Here is a 23,241-nt window from a genome sequence, read left to right as displayed (position 1 = left end):
CAAAGAATGGATGGATGATCTTCCATACATGCTCCATGCATAAATTGATTGGCCATTAACGAGCGTATTCGGAGTTCTCGGATCTCGTACGAGACCTCTACAAACAGCAAAGCAATTTGGACGCGCAGTCCCAATCAAGGGCAACGAGGCTGAGCACTTGAAACTTGCCTAGCCACAAATCATCCAACAGTGCGAACAGTACGAAGCCGTTGGAAAGCTTTCAAAGGTTATTCATTTTCTATAGTCAGATACTAATCTTCAAACCGTTATTTCGCACCATATAATTTAGTGACCAAAAAAATGTCTGTTCGAATACAACTCGACAATCCTCATAGCTTTTACACGAATCTCGATTTCATCAGCGGCAGAGTCATTCTGAACCTTACAAGCGATGAAGCGGTTAGCAGAATAGTCGTGAAGGTCGAGGGGGAGAGCAAAACCCGTCTATCGAGACCACCAGAAATGTTATACACACAAGGTCCCAACAATCCTCCTGCACTTTATTCGAGGCGAGATAGACAGGAAATATGTCAGGAGAACCACAAGATTCTATACAAGGTCGCAGAAGTGTTTCCCAACAAAGCAATCATCAGTTCATATACACTAAGAGCAGGGCAACATGAGTACCCATTCCGCATCAAGTTGCCCATTAATAATGGCTGCCATGATCCGGCATCGCAACAAATGGGTCCTGGTAGTGGGTTTGGAGGTCTTGGAATTCAGGGCATGCAACAGATGCAGTATACACATGTTAAAAGGACATTACCTCCTTCACTTACAGGATTTCCGGGGGAAGCCGAGATAAGATATTATGTCAAAGTCACTGTACAAAGACCCTCAATGTTTAAGGAGAATAGAAGATCAACAATTGGATTTAAGTTTCTACCGATCGAAGCTCCAAGGCCTCCTAAGACCACAAATGAAGCGTTTGCAAAACGGCCGTATATGTTCCAAAATGGGGGACCAACCTATGCGAAAAAGGGTCTATTCACGAAGAAAACTAAGCAGCTATCAAATACGTCCCCGCAAGGAGAAGTCGATGCTAGACTACCTAGTCCTCCCATCTTGACTTGCAATAAGCCTTTACCAATGAGGATTCTCCTTAGAAGAACTAACACAAGCCCTGAGCATGTGTTTCTCATGTCTTTGCAAGTAAACCTTCTTGGTACCACTGAAGTAAAGGCTTCAGATGTTATTAGAGTTGAAACAAGTACTTGGGTTGTGATGAGTTTGACTGGACTATCCATTCCTATTGGATCACCGGACGATCCGATCGGTAGTGAGACAGCCATAGATAGCAAATTATGGGATGCAATTCCTCTACCAAATACCGTTGCCCCTTCCTTTGTCACTTGCAATCTTGCTCGTCGATACGAACTTGAGGTGAGGATTGGATTAGGTTATGGCTACCCAGGAGAGATTCAGGTATGTCTTATCATGAATTACTTCAGGGGTACGTGAACAAAAACTAACACAACTCAGTCGCAAACAATATCAATCCCTCTTAGATTCAAAATTGAAATTTTCTCTGGCATTGAACCACCAGCGGCACTTTTAGACGCCATGACAGCTCATCCCCCTATTCCAGTAAGACCTCCAGTCAACACAGCACCGCCACCTTTTGATCCGGCATTTCCACCTCAAGTTGGGGCGCCAGGGGCACCGGCTCTAGATGATGCTCCACCTTCTTATGAAGATGCTTTGGCGGAAGACATTACCCAAGCGAATGGCACTTCGAGACCTGCGTATAGTGGCGTTACGAACGAGAATGCGCCCGGTATCGATGAGAAGGGGGGCTTGAGTAGTGGGCATCAAAAGGGCGAGGCTTCGCGGACAGGCTGATATTGTGGAAATGGTTAAACGCCCCTTCGTTCTCGATGGTGACAAAAAGCAATTAAGTGAGGCGTAGAAGGAATTTTTGAATAATTTAATCTCTAATGAACTGCCAAACCAACGAGCTCTGGTTGCCTACTTACTAAATCGCTTCGAAGTTCAAAAATCTAAGCTCCGAGCAAAGTTTAAAAAGCCCAATGGTCAGCGATATCAATCCACAATACAGTTGTCACGTACTACCGATACGTCATATAATATTTATGACATATTGAGGGGGGGAGTATTGGAAGACATGTAAAATGCTTTATTATGGCAAGGAAGGGAAGGATACCTCGAGCGTTAAAGTTCAAAAGGCAGACAGACTGGTAACTCAGCACAGCTTTAGAGTGAGGGAAGCGGAAGAGAGAATGAAATGAGATTTTAACTACCAATGAATCATGTTTTAGAACGAAACGCAAAATTCTTTAGAAATACAGAATACATGCGAAGGGGGTTTCAGTTTCCTACTATAGATGGGAATGGGAGGCATTTTCAAATGTTCAACTTGAGGGAATGTTTGACATTGACAACACTTGAACATTAAACAGCATAAGATTTGAATGATGGTGTGTCCAGATATTTTCACCTGTCTACATCAATCTCATCCGTGATTCTGTCTTTGCACATCTAGGTATGCTTTCAAACCTACTTTTCTCGTCGTTCATTCCATCTGCCTCATCACGTTCAACCCATCCCACTCATTTTCTCCCTTTTCCTCTCCCAGAAGTTATACTTACAGGACTATCTCAACTTGACCCGACTCCAAAACCACTTAGGAATTAGGTGAAAAGTAAGACGAAAACATATCTTATACTGACATGCAAATATTCAATCCATCTACATTCATATCTATATTGAATCACTTCAATGATCTCCGCTTCGCGTGATACTGTAAAGTTCAAATGACATCAAATTATGAGTGCTTTGCGCGGTGGTATGCCGTCGTGGTATAGTATTTTTGGGTAGTTATTGGGTTAAAATTGATTATTTATGTATGTGCTTGAGCTTTTGGTTTGCCGTCAAGATATTGAAAATGGAATGTGCAGTCAATTTAGATACGGATCATGTGAGCCTTCCTCCATTTGTCTCCTAGACATTCCATAACGCCAGATTTTTCAATCTTCCCAAGAATCACTATCGCCGCCTGTAGTCATCCCGTGGGCCTCGGTCGCTTCTATACCTATCACGGTCGTCATATCTGCCCCTGTCCCTGCGGTCCCTATCATCATATCTACCTTCCCTGTTCCGACCACCATCTCGTCGGTCGTCCCGAGAACTATAATCTCTCTTTTCCTCACGTGGACTTTTGCTTCTTTCTCTCCTACTCTCATCGGGGTTTCCTTCCCTTTCATGTCTCTTCCTCAGCTCGTCCTCATCGATAACCATACCGTATCTGTCCCTCCTTGGTCCCGAGCTATATTCCGCATTTCTATACTGCCTCTTTTTCTCCAGTCCACTAACACCACCAAAGCCGCCGCCTCCCTGTCTTCGCTTCGAATTTGTTGCCGTTCGCCAGGTATCAGATAATTTTGATACACTTTGGGAAAAGTCGACATGGATTCTGTGATCGTCTATGAGAACGCCTTGCATTTTGAAGTACGCTTGTTCGCATGACTTTTCGTCCTCATATTCAATAAAAGCATACTGTAAACTATCCCCTGTCCGTTTATCTCTGATCACCTCGCAAGAGAGGATCTTGCCAAAGCGACTGAAAATAAGTTCGAGATCCTCATCTGAAAATAGAAAGTTAGCGTTCATAATGATAATCAATGTAAATCATAGAAACTACCTGTAGTAACTGGATTAAGTTTGCACACAAAAAGAACATTCTCAGGTGGTTTGACTTCCGCAAAAGGAAGATCTCCAACCATCTCCAAAGTCAAGGCTTGCGCTCGTGCTTCCCGCTCTCGTCGCCGTTTCTCAACAGCCTCAACATCTGTTTCTTCATTCAAATCATCATCTTCGCCAATACGAATCGTGGCTAGTTGCGCTTTGGAAGGCACAGGACTTTCTGGTGGTTCGACAAGACCTGCCGGGTCATCATAAGGATCATCTAAGATAACCGTGTGCTTGATTCGTATGTCTACCAAAGGCCGTCCTTTCTCGTCGCAAAACGAATCGTTGATTTTCTCGAGCGTATCGAATCCTTCTACCACTTTGCCAAATATAGCTGCCTTGCCATCCAGATAATCCAGGTCGTCTCCCAAAGTGATTATGAATTGACTGCCTGCGAGACGTTCATCTGGATCTCTCGTTGACGGCGCGGTCGCCATACTGACAGTTCCCCTTTCCGCATGCTTTAATTTTGGGTGAAAATCTGCTTTGAATGTCTTTTTCGCTGGGCCTTCTAATAAACCCCATATTGAGCTCCCCCCGTCGCTATCTTTCGAATCAGGTCCTATCGGATCGCCAGTTTGGCACGAGAAATTCTTCTGTACGCCATAGATCGGAGAAAAATTATAATATTTGATTTTGCAGAGCTTTAAGAAGCTAGATTACCGCGATCGTCTTAGTATCTATGTGTTCAGCTACTTCATAAGACACGGGGAGGCATTGGGATTCAAGACTTACTTCTCACAAAGTTTAGGAGAATAATCGACCAGTAGGTCAATAACAATATCACCAGCAGAGGTCTCAAGAAGGACACTCATGATTGTTGAATAATGCCGATGCCGGGTTGTGAAGCTGTGATGCAGGTAAGTTGATCATCGCACAAGCGCGGAACCGCGGCTAAAATACAAGATCGTCACTTTGCGAAACTAAAAGCGCAAATCACCAATCACAGCAGTATGGCGCTCTAGCTTCTTTATTTTCACATACATATAATAGCCCTCTTCAAGTAACCGCCTGAGCTCCTGTATACTCGATTTCATATTCCTTAACTTCATCATTTAACTAAATTCTCGCCCTCGACAGCCATGGTGTCAAACATTGTGTTGAGTCTAGGAAAGAAGATTTCTCCATTCATATCCAGCATTTCATAAATCACTTGAACTCCAGCCAATTAAAGTACGGCTCAATTGATTCAATTGAATCAATGCCCGAGAAAATATCTGAGTAAGTGAGATGCACATCCTCCAACTCGCTCTTCATCTGATGAAGAAAACAGAAACGACGGAGACACGCTTGCCTCACATATCACGTGCCACTCCCGTACCTTCTGTCTTGAAGAATGCGCAGATGTCTGCATGTTAAACTATGCGCGCCGAATATTCATCCAATCTTCGCGCAGCCTTGAAGATAGTAGGTGTCAATTGTTGGTCAACATGCTGTCGCTAAAAGATTTGTTCTTCCTATTGGACTCGCAAATTTCGTATCCGAAATGGCTGCAGACAAAGGGGCGGGTAGATGAAAATAAAACGTCCGAGGAGCCGTTGATAGGTCTCCATGCTGAGGGCATCTATATCTCGATCACTTCATGCAGCTCCCACCGCACGGCTGCACCGTAGCTTCGGTACTATAGATTACATTTCTTAATGCGATCTGTGCAAACCACCATTCCCTTTGGCTTCCAACGAGGCAGCGCAACGTCTTGGCCTTCATCTTCGAGGAAAGTGGCTATTACTGTCTGCTCAAGATTTTCAGCCTGCATTGGAAGGCGTAACATATCACTACATTTTATTTGAAGAAACATCCATTACCAGGTCATTGGACTTCAGTGGCTCTCATTGGCCCTCGTCAGTTATGCGAAACGGATACGCGCATATTGCACAGATATTGGCAGAGCACGCGAAGCAGCCACCCGTTATGATCTATCAATAACTGCCCATAATTCTTATGATGTTGCATGGTATGCACGCCATGATTTGGTCCACCTCGGGGAAGTATTTTTCCCGCCGCGTCTTCTTACAAAATGCTTTCAAAGTCACGCAATTATAGAATCAACAAAGAGTAAGCCGAAATCTGATGCCATGCCAGGGCTTCGATGGCCCGATCCTCACGAGTTTACAGCTCGACCGGACTGTACCTTATCAAAATAGATCTAACACCAAAGCCCGGGAGATACTCAATAGTTTGGTGACACTTTTAACAACTGCTAGCTATCTCGATATGTAGCCCTTTATTCCCATAATATACGCATTCTACGAGAAGACGATCTTGCTTCGAGATACAGAATGGAAGCCCGTAGTCATCGGCATCCCGATGGTTGGCTTGTATTCTCTCAGCATTTGAAGTAACTAACTGGTACTGCTCTATTTCTATTACACCACCTCGCACATCATCATCATCGGTACTACGAAGACTTCACTTGCTTTCTACTCGAATTGGCGCAAAAGAAATTGTGCGAAGCGACAGAGTTTCTCTTAAGCGTCTGAGCCCAAAGCTCTCCATCTGTGCTATTCCATCTGTAATACCAGAATTTACATTGATGTAATTAAACTGATGTTCGCACCAGTCACGTTGCATTGCCTGAGCATCGCCTTGTTAGAAAAAACTCAGATACCCTGCCAGCCGTTTGAATCGGTTTCCAAAGAGAAATGGAATATACTGCACTGCAGAAAGAAGTTATACAACATTGCTTGGTTGTGGCCAGAATTCGGCTAGAAGCAAACAACCCAGGAATGGAAATTCGTTAAGCTGGGCTTGTTTGCTCCAATTCCATTAGAAGGAGCAAAATTTGATTAAATGTGATTGAATAATCATGTAAATCAGAGCTAAACTCTGAGAGGGTTTGAGGTTCTTCTCTGACAGTGGCGCGTTCAGTCAAATTGTGCTGGAATAGTGCTAGACTTCCAAGGTTTTGACATGGACTTGATTAGACCTTGCTCTCCTGCATCAAGATATGTGTTACGTACCCCGTATTGAAAATGTGGGTGCGTATTGACTCTTTTACCTGTAACGAATTGAGGAGCGAAGTAGCGCAAGATTTGAAGAGCAGAGTATGACAAGCACCAGCGGTGATACATCGTTTGTAGGTTCATAATTGTTCCATAATTCGTATCTTTATTCAATTGTTTGCTGAATTCATTGCAATGCTACCAGGCGCAAATGTCGTTATCTGTCATTCACAATGATATGTAGCTCTGTCTAGAAGGAGTAAAGTTGCTCCTAGCCTGGTAGGTGTCAAAAAACACATATGGGGGCGAATACGGAAAGCTACATGAATTTCCAAATTTATATGCCACCTAAATAGTAGGTAAGATGAGCTTACTGAGGCTCATGAGTTCTTTGTTCTACAGTGAAATTGTTTCACTTATCGAGACAGTCTCATCATAAATTGAATATTTGCATCCACTGTAGGCTCTGAGAAATTTTAACCCTGAAAGCTAACCAGGAAGCTGGAATCTATGCCCCAGAGTTTATGCTGTTTGCTTAAGTGCCGGAAGTACTTGTCGATCTTCCAAATTACGTAGCAGATGCATAAGCCCGCAAAGGGGCCACAAAGCTAAATCATTTATTCTGTTTATTTTAATCATATCTCAGGTTTGGCAGTACTAGTATGCAGGAAATCTTTCATAAAGACAAACATCACAATTCTGTTGTACCATTATAATATGCTTGCTTTCGCCTGACAGCCCCAGGATTTGATAAACCCCAGGTCCTTGATTCATCTCGGATCCTATTGAAGCTTGACACATTTGTTTTTGTACACAAGTTGAACCCAACTGCTTTCAAATTCTCAAATCTTCCCAAGATCTTTTGAAGGTAAGCCAGGCAGTGCACCGATGAAGATCTAAATAACATCCGATCTATTACTTATCGAATTCAGATGGTCACTCGAGGATACTTCGCAGAGGAGGAGCCTACCTTCCGTAGATGCGGTCCGCGCGGTCAAAGCTATCCACTGGCTCAAGAACGCTCCGATCACTCATACCCACCTCGAACGTATAGCGATGGACGAAGCAACGATCGTGGACCAGAAAACACCGAACCGGGACATCATCAAATGAGGCGCAGAATTCAGGTAGCAGTATGCCACCCAAACTTCTGTTTACTGCACTGTGAACTTTCCACCGCTTTGAATGAATTTACTGATCAAACTTTCTCGTAGTGTCAAAGATGCCGAAAGCGCAAGATTCGGTGCAGCGGCGAAGACAATGGCAGGCCATGTTACCACTGCAAACAGTCCTCTTCAGAACCATGCGAGTTCTTGAGAGTACGTCCGACCAGCCTATTGTTCAAAACGATAAATACTAACTCAAGTAATTTAGGTGACGGCTATGCGACTAGAACAAGCAAAGGATCTTCCGGCTGATTGCTTTGATGATAGTTTGCGCCCAATGTACCGAATGCCTTCAAACGCCTCGTACAACAACAATTACTATCAGACGTTACAGACCCTCAACTTGGGTCCCGATAGTATTAATCTTCTTCGCCCAAGTTATTCTAATTATGGCTTCCAAGGACCAAAATTTCTCAATTCGTCCTACGATAACTTCACCGAAGAACCTGCCGAATTCAATTTGTCAAGTTCAACCCCGTATCAAGTGGCAGCACAAGATTCCGTTTCTGTGTCTAATTATCCAGTACAGAGCAATGGGCGCACACGCGTAAACCCTCCGGCGCCAATGTATATGGACTCAGAAGCTACAGCGAATTATAATTCTGCATATCAAAGTTATAATGCGCGCTCAATGGTTGACTCGGAATCAAAGAATTTTGTGTCCCAAACAACACATGCATCCCATCTTATGGAACTGCAAGTGCAGCCACCACATCTTCGCAAGCTGCCCTCAATGTTGCCACCACCACCGAGAGGCAACTTCCATACCCGAACAGACAATACGGGTCCACAAATGACGGTGCTTTTAGTTCACAGAACTCGCTCCAGCCGTATGGATTTCATGAGCTCAAACGTGAACAGCTCTGCAAAAATCAACTCTCGATTCAAATGCCCCTGACAAATCCGTATATGAGTGTTTCCACAAGCAACCCTCACGAAATCACTACAGCCGCTGCTACTGCTGCTTACCAATCAGGACAACAATCTTCGTTATCACAGCAAGATTCGGAAATTTATGATGCATCAACTATTAATGGCAATCTGTATTACACTCAGACCAATGAGTCCACCACGGATATAAGCCACTATGGAACAAGCAGTGGAAGCGAGCCCAGCAAAAGTCGTCAAAATAGTCAGACCAACACCACTGATAATACATGGCCGACTAATAACCGAAAGTCTAGCGGCAGCGGAAGTAGTCTATTAGCAAATGGACAAACGTATGTTCCTCACACATGCAGTCATTATCCAACCCCAAACCTACCCACTCAGATGCAGAATCATGGGCTCTTGCAACTTCCTTCACAAATGCCCCCAGTCTCACATGATGGCCTTCCAGCGCCCTCGAGAGAATATGTCTCAAGTCTTTCGTCGAGATAATTTGGGTCTTTGCTCGACGCTCGGATCCATGATATGTTTGTTCAAAGGACAGGCAGAATATGATCTACTTGAGGAAGAAACTATGAATCTACTTTTACACCGGACAAACCCACTTTGATTAAAGGGACGATATTAAATCTCGAAGACCTAAAAACCGCCGACGTGGGGCCTAACACCTCAGCTAGTTTATTTCCTTTCGTTTATTTTATTTCATTTTTGTTTTTGTTAAAATCGTGCGAGTAATTATTCATTGGTCACATTTGTTTGGTATGGAAATGGCGAAATGGGGGGCAGACAAAAGATACTTTAAAAGGGGGATAGGGTTTGAATCGGTGGGAGGTGGAAGAAGACTGGCGTTCTCGTCTTTGTTCTTATCAACTGTTCATTGTGTGCATTGTGTTCATATATTCCAAGATCGCTCACCAGGAGCGGCTTGGTCAATTGCGTTTATTCTTCTTGCTTTCAGGGTTCATTTTCGAGTCCGTCACAAATATCCACCGAATATGGGGTAATTTTCTGTGAGATGAGAGTTGTGTCGGACAAGGAAGAAAGAATTACGATGGCATGGTAGAATTCGGTTAAGGAAAGTAATACGTGTTGGAAGAAAAGGAGTATAAATCATCGTCAACAAGCGCTCAGTGTTACAGGCCAAAGGATCATGGGAAACGGGCAGGAAACGGCGAATAAGTGGTAAACAGGGACAATAGATGGGTATTCGAGTACTATCGCTGGTACGGCTGGGGGGTGAATCGAATGGGCTCGCGCGTACATTGAGCTGGAAATGGAGTGCACATTCTTTTAGGTCTGGGGCAAGTGTGTTGGAGATCTCTCGGCGGGGGAGTATTTACTTCGAAGGAGAAGCGAAGAAAAGGAGATTAGTAGGCAGTGAAAATATGCGTGGCTATATTGTGTTTATTTTTTTATTATTTAAAAACACTTTCTTTAGTTCTGATTCTTAATTCGACGCGAATAGGAAAGACAAGACAAGAAGACGCAAAACGTGAGCGAAAATGGGGGAGAAGTAGTTTGTCGATATTTCCCTGTTATTTCTATCCTGTCCTATGTTTTTCTTTTTGATCTACAGATACGTTCATGGAGACAACAAATTCTGGTAAAAGACTTATGGCGGATGGAAGAGAAAATGTGGGCATCGCCTTGAGCTCGAGCTCACTTGCAAATGTTGTTTGATATTCAGAACTTTTGGGTTTATTATGGTGTGGTTGGTGGTGACCAGAGTGTCTGTCGTACGATACTGGTATCAATACGTCCAATGTTCAAGTTTTCAAGTACTGCTTGATTGCTAACGCGCAATGTATGCGCTTCTTTGGGTGTTGGATACACCATACAGTACTGGGTACTATCGGATAGTCACAGCAACACGCTGATAGCAGTCAGACTTAATAATAATTATGATCATTATACTAATATCATAGCTCCTTCCAACTTTGGCCCAAATTTCGACCAGATGAGACTAATCTTCGACCAGTCTGGTCTAAACATTGACCAACTTGACCAAATTGACCAAATTTCTGACTGTGTTTCCTGGTCACAATCACCAATATTGACCCAAAATATTTTCTCTGCTTATGCCATGATGCAGAGAGCCTCCCCAAGTGCCAAAGCAGGAAGAAACGAGACGATCCTAAGCTCTTGGCGATGGTGCCCATGCCAGACTTTTAAAAATTTCGTTTTGATAGAGCAAAAGCAAGATTTCCGGGTGCAACTCACACATCCTTCCTGAACCAATCACAGATGAACTGACCTTGTCACGGCATTGGAAATCTCAAAGCTGCAATCTGCGAGGAGTAAGCGACCTCGTGCCACAAAAAGCGCATGTAAAGTAGAAGTTTATGTTACACAAAAGGTATCACAAATGTTTACACGGCAGGAATTAGACCCCACCCACCCTAATGATTTGGGATACGGTGAAGAATAAAGCGTTGTGCCTGGCTCCCTTAAAATTCTCTGTTTCTGGGGGAGAAATAAGGGTCATGGTAGGGAAAGCTGAACGTTGAAGACCGGATGAGCACTGCATCTACTTGTACAATCGATGTCTCATTTTTGGGGTTTCTCAGTACTAGCGAAGCACAGCAGATACTTAGGATGAACTTCATGTCATTGTACAGTACATGGTGCCAACATGGTAATGGTTTTGCCTCGCGCAGTGGCCAATCTCTCAATCACATTCACTGTTATCTACTGTCTAAATCAATCACAATTGATATGTTTGTTGCTGAAGGTCGATATGAGATAGTGCCATACTTGATATTTGGATGCACTTCGATTATCGGTAGGAAAGTAATTTATGATATCTCAAGCTTCAAGCTTAGATTTCTACTCTCCAACTTGCACTTAAGTGCTATCCTCCATCTGTAACTTGTCTGGACCTCGTGGTAAATGAGGCCAGGCTTCCGAAATCTCCTCCCCGAGGAGCAATTCGGAAAGTCCACGAGCCGAGCCTTAAGTCCATGAGATAGGAACTTTTGTCGCCTTGGATCCAGAACGTTCTTTTTGTGCTCATTCGTACTGACAATGCCATTCATTTCTTGTCACATAAGTCAGTTGTGTCCGCCCAGCATGTGAGATATGCCACTATCTCATCTCCAGCAAGTATGTGAAACGCAAAGAACCACAAGCTAGCTGAAGGGTACCAGTGCTTGTATAACAGAGAGACGTCCGTCATCTCCGCAATCAATGCAGATGAACATGTAAAGAAACTGAGATTCAAACAGCGATTGAACAAGGTACGGACCGAAACGAAGCACGGAGCGATACCTACCTAACATAGTTTTGCTTGCAGGACGCGATGTGGTTTGTAACATCAAAAGGGGGGAAATTGGGGCAGTTCAGCTTGAAATGTCGATATAAAGTTTGTAGTGGCGCACGAGGCAAACTTTGTTGACAGAAGGTAAATTGCATAAAATGACATGTCAAAAAGCGCTTGCAGAAACGGTCAAAGGCATCTTTACAGATGAATACTTGTGTCCATGATGCAATGGTGACATGGGAGGTGGGAGAGAGCCATGTAAGAAAAAAGTAAAATTTGAGGAATAGCAACCTCCAGGTTGCAAAAGCATATTTCCATTTTTATATCACCCATGACCATGCTGCACATAAACCAGATTTCGTAATGAACGAGCAAAACACCGTGATTGAAGTTTGTAGTGTGGACCTAATAGAGACCGATTAGAGGTTTCATGCCATCATGCCTCTATTTTCGTTCCCTAATTACACCAAAGCATGATACGATGGAGGATCGATGCAGATGCGTACAAAGCACATAGCCAATCCCCAGGTCCAACAACACCAACCATTTCCCACCCCAAGATGAAGCGAGTGCTCTACTCCTTCTTCTTCTTGGCACCCTTGACCTTCGCAGTACCTCTGAGTGTCTTTTGTCTGTTCTTGCGTTGCTTGCCTAAATTCCAGCACATGTCAGTATTAATTCGTAGGTCAAATTCACTTCCACCCAAACAATTTCGCAAACCAGGACAAGGACTGTAACATACGTTGTTGTCTGCTGGCCTTCTCGATCTTGGTAGCAAATCCAACACGGACTAATCTGTAGTGGGGTTCGAATTTCTTCATTGCCTCTGGGGAGTCGTAGACGAGGGCGAAACCGGTTGTCTTTCCACCACCGAATTGGGTACGGAGACCGAAAACGTTGACTTGGTCTTGGCTAGCCTTGTAGAGTTCGGCGAGTTTGCCTCTGAGCTCATCCTTGGAGATGTTGGCACGGTTTGGGTGGAGGATGTCACTATATTAAAAAATCCATCATCAGTCTTCCAATTCATAGATACCCGTATCCCTCATTGTACTCCAAAGGCACTTGAATAGTGTTCCTTCAATACTGTAATTGTTCGAAATAGGTGGCGGATTCGATAAGAATGATGTTGACTTACACGACCATTTGCTTTCGGCCGAGGAGAGGGTTGCGAATGAATTTGCGCGTTCGCAGCGTAACTGGGGCGTTATTGTCGGCCATTTTTGCGATTATCTAAGTCGATCAGCCTGTCTGCGAAGTTTCGAGACAGTTGTCGTGATATAGATTGTCGATGGATGTCGCTGTCGTAGGAGGATTGCAAAAAAGTTCGAGTGGCTCTCACATTCGGTAAGTCGAATTGCGCTAAGACTAGCCAAATTGATTAGTAAGCAGCAAAAATGTGCGAAGCAGTGGATCCGAAAGGTCAGAAACCCTAGGTTGATGCCTTAATATTATGGTGGCCAAACCTGCTCCGATTGTCCTTGAACACCCCAAGGTCATTCAATATCGATGACTTATTCATCCTCAAATAATCCAGTGATTGTCTTTGACTACAGTATTCATCAAGTTGTGAAATATTCTGACAAATTTCGTCTTGGAATTGAATCAGAAATGCCTATTCTTTCCAAGGACCATCAATTGGACAGGTTTTGTCGTCAATATCTTCAACTTCTACCAAATCTCGAATACCCAGATGAAGAATATCTTCGAGATGATGCCTTCCAGGAAGCCATCTACTCAAGACTATTTGAGGAAAATGTTTTGGAGTATCCACCACCTCAGAGATATCAATTGAAAACTCTGAAAGAACTCACCAAAAGAATCGAGAACAGTATTCACGATTGGGAAGAACAAGTAGGTATGCATAAGATGCTGTTTCTTTAGTTTAATTGTTCTTCAATACAAATATTCAGCACCTCTGTATCAGTGAGAATAAATGACACAAAGCTCTCGTTGTTTCTTTTTCCAAATTTTCTGACAATGTCTTTCTTCTCTCCAGGGAATATCAGATAATCTAATGAGCCAACTTTCTATTCTTCTTTCTACCCCTATTCCTTCAGAAGCTACAGCTGCTCAGCAACAATCTTATGTGACCTATACCATCTCCTCTCTTCCTCCTATTCCTTCTACCTCTACCTCATCAGCTTCGCAAACTCCAACAATAACCATCCTCGAATCTGCATCCCTTCTATCTGGTTCCGGAACCACAGGCCTTCGGACATGGGAAGCCGCTCTTCACCTCTCAACTTACATATCTCTCAATCCTCATCTTATCTCCAACAAAACGATATTGGAACTTGGATGTGGAACTGGTTTTATATCAATCCTGTGCGCCAAATATCTTTCCGCAAAGCACGTTCTGGCTACCGATGGAAGCCCTGAAACGTTGACTTTGATGAACACAAGCCTGTTTCTCAACAACCTAACAGATGCCATTACTCCTACGCCATCTCAAAATACGACCTCCAAAACAAGCATATGCGAACTTACCTGGGGTCACATGCTTCCAACTGGGGAGTTTGAGACATTTCCCGAATTCCTATCATCGAAATGCTCATCATCCAACCCAACGTCAACCGCCGGATCAAACCAGACCCCATTGGATCTAATTCTTGCTGCAGACGTAATTTACTCTCCCGCTGTAATTCCTTCTTTGGTTGCAACGCTTGAAGACCTCTTTGATCTGTATCCACAAGTGGAAGTGTTAATCTCAAGTACAGTACGTAACGCCGAGACGTATGCAATATTCGTAGAGATGTGTAAAAAGAAACAGTGGCAAATGGAGAGGGTAGGGTTTGAAGTGGCGGAAAGAAGTGAACAGGAAGGGCCGTGGTATGGAGAGTTGGGAGAGGGGATTGAGATTCTTTGGATTCGGAAAACTTGATGTGGAAAGTGGAAAGAGGAAATGCGATAAATTAAACAGCTGCGATATAATTTTCCAAATAGAAAACTTAGTCATTACAAGCAGAGCTATTCGTTTCCCTCCTAACATGTCTCTTGAATGATAACTTAAGATGAACTTTCGATTGAAGAGAAAGAGTAAGACTGGCTGTACATCAGCGGTTTTATTCCAAGTCAATTTTATTAACTTCCGCTGTAGTTAACTCGTTAGATTTTCCAGACATTCAACAAAAGTCCTGATTTTTGGGAATGACCGGCTTAGTTTGATAGTGTTCACTAAAGCGATTTATGATCATGCCAACAAACAAGCACGAAAGTCAAAAGAACCTGAGAATATCTGAACTTTTCTTTCCGTACTGTGGTAGTCGATGTAGGAATTTTATCTTGAATACATAACATAGATGAGCAATTGGTACACACAGTGATGTAGGTCGGTAAGCTTGCAGGCAAGATAGATATTGAATGGTACTAATAGGATTGATTCAAATAAAGTCGATTGATATCATAAGTACAGTGCAGGCTCCTCAACACAGGGGACTGACATTGTTGTATAAGACCCTAACAAGGTCGCATGGGTTAATGATTTCTCTCATTTCTCCATTTCTGAGATCCTCTAATACCGCACTTGTGTCTTCTTCCTCGATGGAATACCTTCGCAGTCTTCCCTTTATCTCCACAGTCCCCTCCTCGATCTATTAACATGCATGGCGAATCATCGCCGTGGCATTAGGCAGGCTGCTCATCCCTCTCACGAGTATTGGGGTCTTCATAGGTAGTCCATACAACCAACTTCATACTTCCTTCCTTTGGCTTTTTCACATCCGTGGGCCACAAATGTAGGAGAAGCATGCTTCATTCCATCGGAACCCTTGCCGACGAAAAGTATCGCCGATTCGGGGTAGCTCCTCACCTTTTTGACAGTTCAGCTAATTTGACTCGGTAGAATCCATACAAGTTTGCCCTAAGAACCTTTCGTGACTGTAAGATTTGTTCCCTTCATGAATCGTTGTGCCCAATTCCAATGTTAGGACCACTTTCCAGCCTTTCGCCGAGCTCCATGATTGTTGCCTCATAAACTCTAGCAATATCCATGGCAAGCTCATCATTGTCGTATTCCGAGTCGTCCTCCTCATCCAAATTCATACCGTCGGCTCCGTTGTCACCATTGTCTTCGACGCCGCTCTCAGGTTCGAGCTCTGGTTCAACTTCCTTACTCATGACGTCTACGATCATCACTCTGGTATCTTCAACTATACTTCTGCATCTAACCATATCAGTCTGACTCATTCCCCGCTCTCCCTACCCGCTAGAAACCCGGTAAGGTCTCCCCAGTAATCGAGTCTTCTCCTCTCAGTAAGCTAGCAAATGCATGATCCAGTTTTCTCAGAACAGCAAAGGTTGCAACCGGCGCTGGAGGGAACTTTGTTGGATATGTAGTCATTACCAGAGCCACATTTAGCAAGTACGGAATTTGTAAATTCGCTATTCCAGTCAGTCTAAGATCCCAAGGATCATACATGAGTTAAGGTACGTTACGTACGTGTACTTGAGAGCCACAACACATCTATTATCTCGGAAAGATCCTTAGCTACCTCCTTCATACTTACATAGCCGATTACCGAATCTCCTTCTTCAGGTTCCTCGAATTTTTTAGTGTATCGCCTCGAGATGTGGAGTAGCCTGTTCTCAACATAGCGCCTTGCAGCTTGTTCTTTTCCTGATCCAGCACGAAGAGGTTTCGCACGTGGCTGTGGTAAATTGGACAAGGTGGAGCTGACTGAAGTAGTGCTTGGGGAGGGGGAGGGAAGAGCATCTGGAAGGAACCCTCCTGATTCTGAAAGATCCATGTTTATTTAATTTATTCGGCGAATTCGAGTTTCTCAGACGGATTAAATATCAAAAGGCAATCGTTTTAATGTATGGCCAATCCAGGAATTTCGAATCAAGGCTGGGTATTCCTCAGTGGTAAGTATTCAAGATCAGAAATGAAACTGTTTATCACCCGTATTCGTTCTAACTCGGGAAAAATATTCCCCACGGTGGATAACGTCAATATGCAACAAAGGTCACTGTAATACAATAATCAGTATCAAAGACAAAAAGATGACATGAAGTCCAGTCCAGCCTTATGAAGAAGACAATGACTAAGCAAGGCCCAGATTAAGCTCAAGGAGCTCCAAAGTTATAAGTTCTCAAGTAAGGTTAAATAAACAAACCATAGATTTATTTCAATGCCAATTCCACAAGAATTCCATTGAAGTGCTTATTACGCCGAATCCTTCGAGGAGCGTATCTTACACAACCCTGCGATGCTCACCGTATCACAATCGCAGTGATAATCCCCTACAAACGTGCAGCCTCGAACTGAGCTCATCCGCTACAATGTCAAGTATTGATGATTTGTTCAAGGTGCGCATATAATGTTCTGGCTCATGTTCTCCCGTCTAACATTCTTGCAGAAGCCAGCTTTACCCAGTCATAAGCGCAAATTAGAGCCTACTCGAGATCCAAGTTAGCAACCCTCCTCTTTCGTACTCCAACTCGTTGCTAAGCAATCCATTAGATGAAATCTACAAATCCGCGAAATTGTCCGCGAGTGGCCATGCGAAAAATAATGGCAAACAACCGGCAGTAGAAGAGGATGATGATATAGAAGCTGGACCTTCCGCTCCGCATGGTGACGACGAAGAAGACTATGGACCAGATATTCCAGACGATGAAGAGGGCCGATTTTTCGGTGGTGGTATCACGAAAGATGAATCTGAAATATTAGACTATATGGATGGACAAGAAAGCGCAGAGATCGTTCCTGAGAAAATCGACTCGGCGTGGTTACGGAAAATGGCCCTGAACTTTGAGAAGAAGATCACGAAGAACGCGGAATTGAGAGCCAAATTTGAAAGCGATCCGCAAAAGTTTATGGGGAGCGAAGCGGACCTAGATGCAGATATCAAAGCTCTAAGTATTCTATCAGAACATCCTGAATTATATGGAGAATTTGCGAAGCTAGGTTGCGTTGGAAGCTTGGTTGGGTTATTGGCGCACGAAAATACAGATATTGCGATTGATGCCGTGGAGATTATCAGCGAACTTACGGACGAAGACGTGGAGGCCGAACAAGAACAGTGGAATCAAATTGTGGATGCTATGATTGAGGCGGATTTATTAGATCTGTTGGTCTCGAATTTTGCGAGGTTCAATGAAAACAATGAATCGGATAGGAGTGGTGTATACCATGCATTGTCTGTGTTGGAAAATTTGGCGTCGAGAATAACGCTTGCGGAGAAGATTGGCCAGGAGACAAACATACTGAATTGGTTACTGAATCGAATACCGAAAAAAGAGTCGCCAGTGAGCCAGAACAAACAATACTCGGCAGAAGTTATGGCAATTCTCCTTCAATCATCTTCACTGAATCGACGGAAACTTTGCAAATTAGACGGTGTCGATCTCCTACTTCAAATATTGGCAGCCTACAGAAAACGCGATCCTATTAAAGGAACCGAGGAAGAAGAATTCGTAGAAAACGTGTTTGACTCCTTAACCTGCTGTGTTGATGAGCCAGAAGGAAAACAAAAGTTTGTTGAAGCAGAAGGTGTCGAACTTTGTTTGATTATGGTCAAAGAGGGCAAAATGAGTAAATCACGCGCACTCAGACTATTAGATCATGCATTGGGAGGACAATCTGGCGCAGACGTTTGTGAAAAGCTGGTAGAGGCGGCGGGTCTCAAGGTAGTATTCGGAATGTTCATGAAGAAAATCGACGGTCAAACCATCGAACATGTACTAGGGATATTCTCAAGTCTACTGCGTCTACTGCCTGCCAATCAAGCCGGTCGGCTTCGTACGCTTGCCAATTTGTAGAGAAGCACTATGAAAAGATAGGCAAGCTTGTGAAAACTTCGTCGAGACTATGCAGCACGGGTATCATCTGTAGATACGGAAATCCGCAAAGAACAAACGAGACTTGGCGCGGAAGAGAGAGAAGAGATGGCAGACGAATGGTTGTCGAGAAGGATGGACGCGGGATTGTTTTGCTTGCAGACTGTTGATGTTATTTTGGCATGGTTAGTGGCGGAGGATGCAGGGGCAGAAAAGAAGATTCAGGAATTATTGGCGGAGAGAGATGAGGGGTTGAATTTATTGAAGGAGACGATACAAGAGCAATTGGATACCCTGGTAGGAGGAGATGAGGAGGGAGATGGTGAGGAGAAATTGATGAAGGATATGTTGGGAACGCTGGTGGAATTTTTGACTTGATGGAAATTGTCATGTCTTTTCCAATGTAAAAATTTGAAGGGGGATTCCAAAAGTGTAGAGAAGCGAACACTTAATTGTAAACTACCCAAAATTTAATAAATTGAAACATTTATTACAGTTCAGCTATTCTTTTCACTATTGCAAACTTTCGTTATCCTGCCGTGAAAGTGCTCACCTTCAAGATAGAACTTCGCTAAAGATATTGATTGACATTTGACATTTTCATAGTTCTGAAGCTGCCTCGCTGCTAAATTTCTACATTCTACAGCATGATATACTTCCTATGAAACCCACAGAACCAACATAAACAATTGCTAAAATACATTTCATATCTGCTCTGTCAGGATATACATCCCAATTCTACTCCTCCCCTTCCTTTACCTACTTTTTAAGAATTATTGGACCACTCATCTAATCCCCAAGATACTACTGAAGAAATCTCAAGAAAGAGAGGTTTATAGAATATTAATATCAATTACAAGTTACAAATCCAGAATGGACAGTTAGATATCTCATCAAAGATATCTGTCTATATTCGATCAAGAACTTAAGCATACGATTCTGTATACACGTCTTGAGTTTTCCTATTCTATATAATATCTACATATACAGTACTGTGGGTACTAGATAGGTACCTAGCTATACTAAATTAGACAAACTACTTCTATCTACTCTCTACTTAGAAGAAAAAAGAAGCCAAAATTAATCCTCCTAATAAATTCTATAATAAACCAACCAATTAATAGAATTACAAAAGTTATTGATACTGAACAACTCCTTAAATACTCTTCATGTTATAAAACTATTTAAAAATTTAATTCTTTAAATTGAAATAGAACAATTGGATTATTGAAGAAGGGCTTTGCCAGTGGTCAATTGCGGCCTGTTTTTTCGCTTACCTCTCTCCACACCCACCGATCATTTGTTTATATACTTAGACAACCACTGCTCCTTCATCAAAAGAGACCAACATCTCTCAACGGCCTGATAGTTCAGTGGTAGAATCTTGCTTTGGGTTATCCAATCTAAATTGTAAGAGGTCTCCGGTTCGATCCCGGATTAGGCCCTTCGTCGTAGTAGTATTTTTGATCTTTTACCTCGTTTGCTTTCTTCCACCTCCATACAAGCTCCAAGATCGGTGTAATATATAATCAATCGCATGAGGGAGAGAGTGTGTGCAATCAACATTTTGCAGAACAAGTGGACACTGGAGAGATTCCAAAAGTTAGACAGAAAGTGGGGGATTCACTGCGTGGTGGGGTTGAGATGTGAGATGTGGATCTAGTTGGGCAATTCTTCACCTGGCGAGCTTGGTTGACGTGTCGGTGGTAGGGATAATAAATATGGAAGGTGCGAGTGGATCAATATATTTTTACATAGCTATCGTAGATCCATAGGATTAATAATTTTACACCACTTCCCTTCCACACTACAAGAACGACTCCTTCATCGGTTAGAACAATCTAGGGCTAGGGAGGCACGGAGGGGAATGGTGGGTGATCATCGTTGACTCGGATGTTTGTCTTGCACTGTGGTGAAACATACATGCATGAATTCATGTTCACAAGACCTCTCAAGATTTTTCAAAACCATCCAACTCAAAGGTGAGATGTACTTAAATTTGATATGCTATTGTTGCATTCATTATCATTTAATCAGTATACATGGAGGGTACTATTTTCACCCAATCATTCGCTATGTTACACCCAAAAGAGCCTCCATCCCGCTGAAGTGATATCACAAAACGCCAATACCCCGCCAAATTTCATATGATTGTTAGCAAAAATTTAATGCTGACTCCACTCAATACTGTCCAAAGCAATACCTTCCTGTACGAGCTCCCAAAGTGGACTCAACTCTCGTAAGAATGTGACTCGGTTTTCGACTGCTTTCAAGACGTAATCGATTTCAGACTCGGTGGTGAAACGTCCAATACCAAATCTGATACTACTGTGTGCACTCTCATCACTGCTACCGAGTGCCCGGAGGACGTAACTGGGTTCGAGGGAGGCAGATGTACAAGCACTTCCTGATGATAGAGCAATATCCTTAAGTGCCATCAAAAGAGATTCTCCCTCGACATAAGCGAAAGAAACGTTTACGCATCCTGGATAGAAATGATTTGGGTCGCCATTTTGAGTGGTGTGCTCCATTGCGAGAAGGCCCTTGAGGAGTCTGTCCGAAAGCTTTTTGACGCGAGCATGGTCATACTATTGTATTGTTAGCATAGACCCAATTTCAATGTTTGCTGCGATTCAAATAGTTGAGCTGCAAAATCAGACAAGGTACTGTGAGTCGTCAAAGAAGCCTCAACTTGCAAGCAAGGAGGCCACTAGGAAAGCCATGCATATGTAAAGTAGGTCATCATGTAAGCAAAAAAGGGAAAAGAAATATCGAAGCTTACATCTAACTCCTCCTTTGCAATCCGGCAAGCTTCACCAAAGCCAACCACTAACGCAGGTGCGAGAGTTCCACTTCTCAAACCTCTCTCTTGTCCACCTCCACTGATGATTGGGTCAAGTCTGACCCTAGGTCTTCTGCGTACGTAACATGCACCGATACCTTTTGGTCCATAGATCTTATGAGATGAAATTGACATCAAGTCAATATTCATCGCATTGACGTCCAGAGGAATCTTTCCAACAGCTTGTGCGCCATCGGTATGGAAGAAGACCTTCTTTGAGCGGCAGAGTTTACCTATTTCTTCGAGCGGTTGAATAACACCAATCTCGTTATTTACTGCCATGATACTGACAAGGGCTGTTTCGGGTCGAATAGCGGCTTCAAGTTCGGCCATGTCAACCAGGCCGCTTTGCTGCACTGGCAAATATGTAACATCGAAACCTTCGTCTTGCAAATGCCTACAACTGTCCAATACACATTTGTGCTCTGTTTGGGTTGTGATATATGCCTCTCTTCCGGCCCTGCCAAAGAACATCGCCACACCCTTAACACTCATGTTGTTACTTTCAGTAGCTCCACTCGTGAAAATAATCTCTTTTGGGTCAGCTCCAATCAGTGTGGCAATGTGCTCTCTTGCTTCTTCTGTCGCCACGTCGGCTTCCCAACCATAGGCGTGGGTTCTCGAATGTGGGTTGCCGTATAAGCCGGTATAGAAAGGCAGCATCTTGTCCAATACTCGTGGGTCTAACGGGGTGGTAGCTTGCATATCCAAGTAAATTGGTCTGTTGCCTTCGTCCATGACAGTAGCTTGCTTAAGCACGCCTAAGCCGATGTCAGTTAAACTTCTTCACATACAAAATTTTGTGCGAGGGGCAAATACCAGCCATGGGACTCATCATCGCATCAGCATTTACGGAAGTTCCAGATATTGATTGATCCTGAGCATGTTTGCCAGTCTCTTCAAAGAAAGCTTTCTGTTCTGATCGGATCGCAGTATCAACAGTAACTTGAGCGCTATCCTTCTTCGTCTCGGAAACGTAACCCCTCCTTGAGATGGACGCCACCCGAGCAAACGCGGAGCTTCTCAGCAGTCCAGCAGCTGGAGATGATTGTTTTAAGCAAAGGCGCGATGCCTGCCTCAATGATTTTGAAGCCAAACTCGACATTATCATGAATGATAAACGGTGAATTTGATGATATCAGAGTGGAAGGCAATTCCACTGAGGGGAAACTATTGAGCTTCTTATTTAGAGACTTTTGAATTTGAAATTCTACTGGATTAAAATAAAGCTAAACTCTCTTTGTACTAGGTTTCGTCCTAACTCCGTGCTGTCTTGCGAATCACCGAAAATTGAAAGGAATATGCAATGTAATTGGCCACCTTGGTCAAAAGAGCGGGAGCGGGAAATCGGATTGATGGGCTATCGAGCCATAGATATGAGGCATGAAAGCATGATTTCGGCTTATTTTTTGTTGAAACGACCAATCAAGATTGGAAGATAGATGTAGTTGTTTGCTGAGTAATCAAATCCAAAAGTGGCAGTGGCAGTGGCAGAGCAACCTGGAAGACAAGGTTCTTTCATAATTATCATTAAAATTGGGATGACTTCATAAACTTTTTATGCATTCCAGGTTCCGTCTTACCCTGGCATTTAGAGGCCCATGCTTGTTGAGAATGCCGTGTTATACCCCCCCCCCATGTGAGTTGATGCAAACG

At 43.3% G+C, this 23,241-nt stretch overlaps 8 protein-coding genes across 8 annotated transcripts; 4 read left to right on the top strand and 4 right to left on the bottom strand.

Annotated features, from left to right (window-relative positions):
- Positions 1-300: 300 nt before the first annotated feature.
- On the top strand, positions 301-1,842 carry EAF02_005406 (uncharacterized protein; the record flags this gene model as incomplete). Its single annotated transcript, XM_038901454.1, has 2 exons — positions 301-1,425; positions 1,483-1,842. The coding sequence occupies 2 exons, from the start codon at positions 301-303 to the stop codon at positions 1,840-1,842; spliced, it is 1,485 nt and encodes a 494-aa protein (XP_038758794.1).
- Positions 1,843-3,006: 1,164 nt separating this feature from the next.
- EAF02_005405 (uncharacterized protein) lies at positions 3,007-4,523 on the bottom strand (the record flags this gene model as incomplete). Its single annotated transcript, XM_038901453.1, has 3 exons — positions 3,007-3,605; positions 3,662-4,362; positions 4,444-4,523. The coding sequence occupies 3 exons, from the start codon at positions 4,521-4,523 to the stop codon at positions 3,007-3,009; spliced, it is 1,380 nt and encodes a 459-aa protein (XP_038758793.1).
- Positions 4,524-7,582: 3,059 nt separating this feature from the next.
- Positions 7,583-9,196, top strand: EAF02_005404 (uncharacterized protein; the record flags this gene model as incomplete). The annotated part of the gene is given in 4 exon segments (XM_038901452.1): positions 7,583-7,783; positions 7,865-7,969; positions 8,025-8,615; positions 8,633-9,196. 4 exon segments carry the CDS (start codon positions 7,583-7,585, stop codon positions 9,194-9,196), a joined length of 1,461 nt encoding a protein of 486 aa, XP_038758792.1.
- Positions 9,197-11,372: 2,176 nt separating this feature from the next.
- Positions 11,373-13,289, bottom strand: EAF02_005403 (uncharacterized protein). The gene is made up of 3 exons (XM_038901451.1): positions 13,099-13,289; positions 12,706-12,953; positions 11,373-12,614 (listed from the first exon to the last, which is right to left on the bottom strand). Exons 1-3 carry the CDS (start codon positions 13,179-13,181, stop codon positions 12,538-12,540), a joined length of 408 nt encoding a protein of 135 aa, XP_038758791.1. The 5' UTR covers positions 13,182-13,289; the 3' UTR covers positions 11,373-12,537.
- A 282-nt stretch (positions 13,290-13,571) lies between these two features.
- On the top strand, positions 13,572-14,844 carry EAF02_005402 (uncharacterized protein; the record flags this gene model as incomplete). The annotated part of the gene is made up of 2 exons (XM_038901450.1): positions 13,572-13,814; positions 13,960-14,844. 2 exons carry the CDS (start codon positions 13,572-13,574, stop codon positions 14,842-14,844), a joined length of 1,128 nt encoding a protein of 375 aa, XP_038758790.1.
- Positions 14,845-15,857: 1,013 nt separating this feature from the next.
- On the bottom strand, positions 15,858-16,926 carry EAF02_005401 (uncharacterized protein; the record flags this gene model as incomplete). Its single annotated transcript, XM_038901449.1, has 3 exons — positions 16,402-16,926; positions 16,176-16,343; positions 15,858-16,111 (listed from the first exon to the last, which is right to left on the bottom strand). Exons 1-3 carry the CDS (start codon positions 16,706-16,708, stop codon positions 15,858-15,860), a joined length of 729 nt encoding a protein of 242 aa, XP_038758789.1. The 5' UTR covers positions 16,709-16,926.
- A 317-nt stretch (positions 16,927-17,243) lies between these two features.
- EAF02_005400 (uncharacterized protein) lies at positions 17,244-19,121 on the top strand (the record flags this gene model as incomplete). The annotated part of the gene is made up of 4 exons (XM_038901448.1): positions 17,244-17,270; positions 17,321-17,372; positions 17,425-18,705; positions 18,772-19,121. 4 exons carry the CDS (start codon positions 17,244-17,246, stop codon positions 19,119-19,121), a joined length of 1,710 nt encoding a protein of 569 aa, XP_038758788.1.
- Positions 19,122-20,699: 1,578 nt separating this feature from the next.
- Positions 20,700-22,748, bottom strand: EAF02_005399 (uncharacterized protein). The gene is made up of 3 exons (XM_038901447.1): positions 22,405-22,748; positions 21,526-22,346; positions 20,700-21,331 (listed from the first exon to the last, which is right to left on the bottom strand). Exons 1-3 carry the CDS (start codon positions 22,694-22,696, stop codon positions 20,909-20,911), a joined length of 1,536 nt encoding a protein of 511 aa, XP_038758787.1. The 5' UTR covers positions 22,697-22,748; the 3' UTR covers positions 20,700-20,908.
- Between the last annotated feature and the right edge of the window lie 493 nt (positions 22,749-23,241).

The sequence above is a fragment of the Botrytis sinoallii genome (assembly GCF_014898435.1).
Source record: "Botrytis sinoallii strain Bc 23 chromosome Unknown BSIN_008, whole genome shotgun sequence".
NCBI lineage: Eukaryota > Fungi > Ascomycota > Leotiomycetes > Helotiales > Sclerotiniaceae > Botrytis > Botrytis sinoallii.
This window is presented reverse-complemented; position numbering and strand designations above follow the sequence as displayed.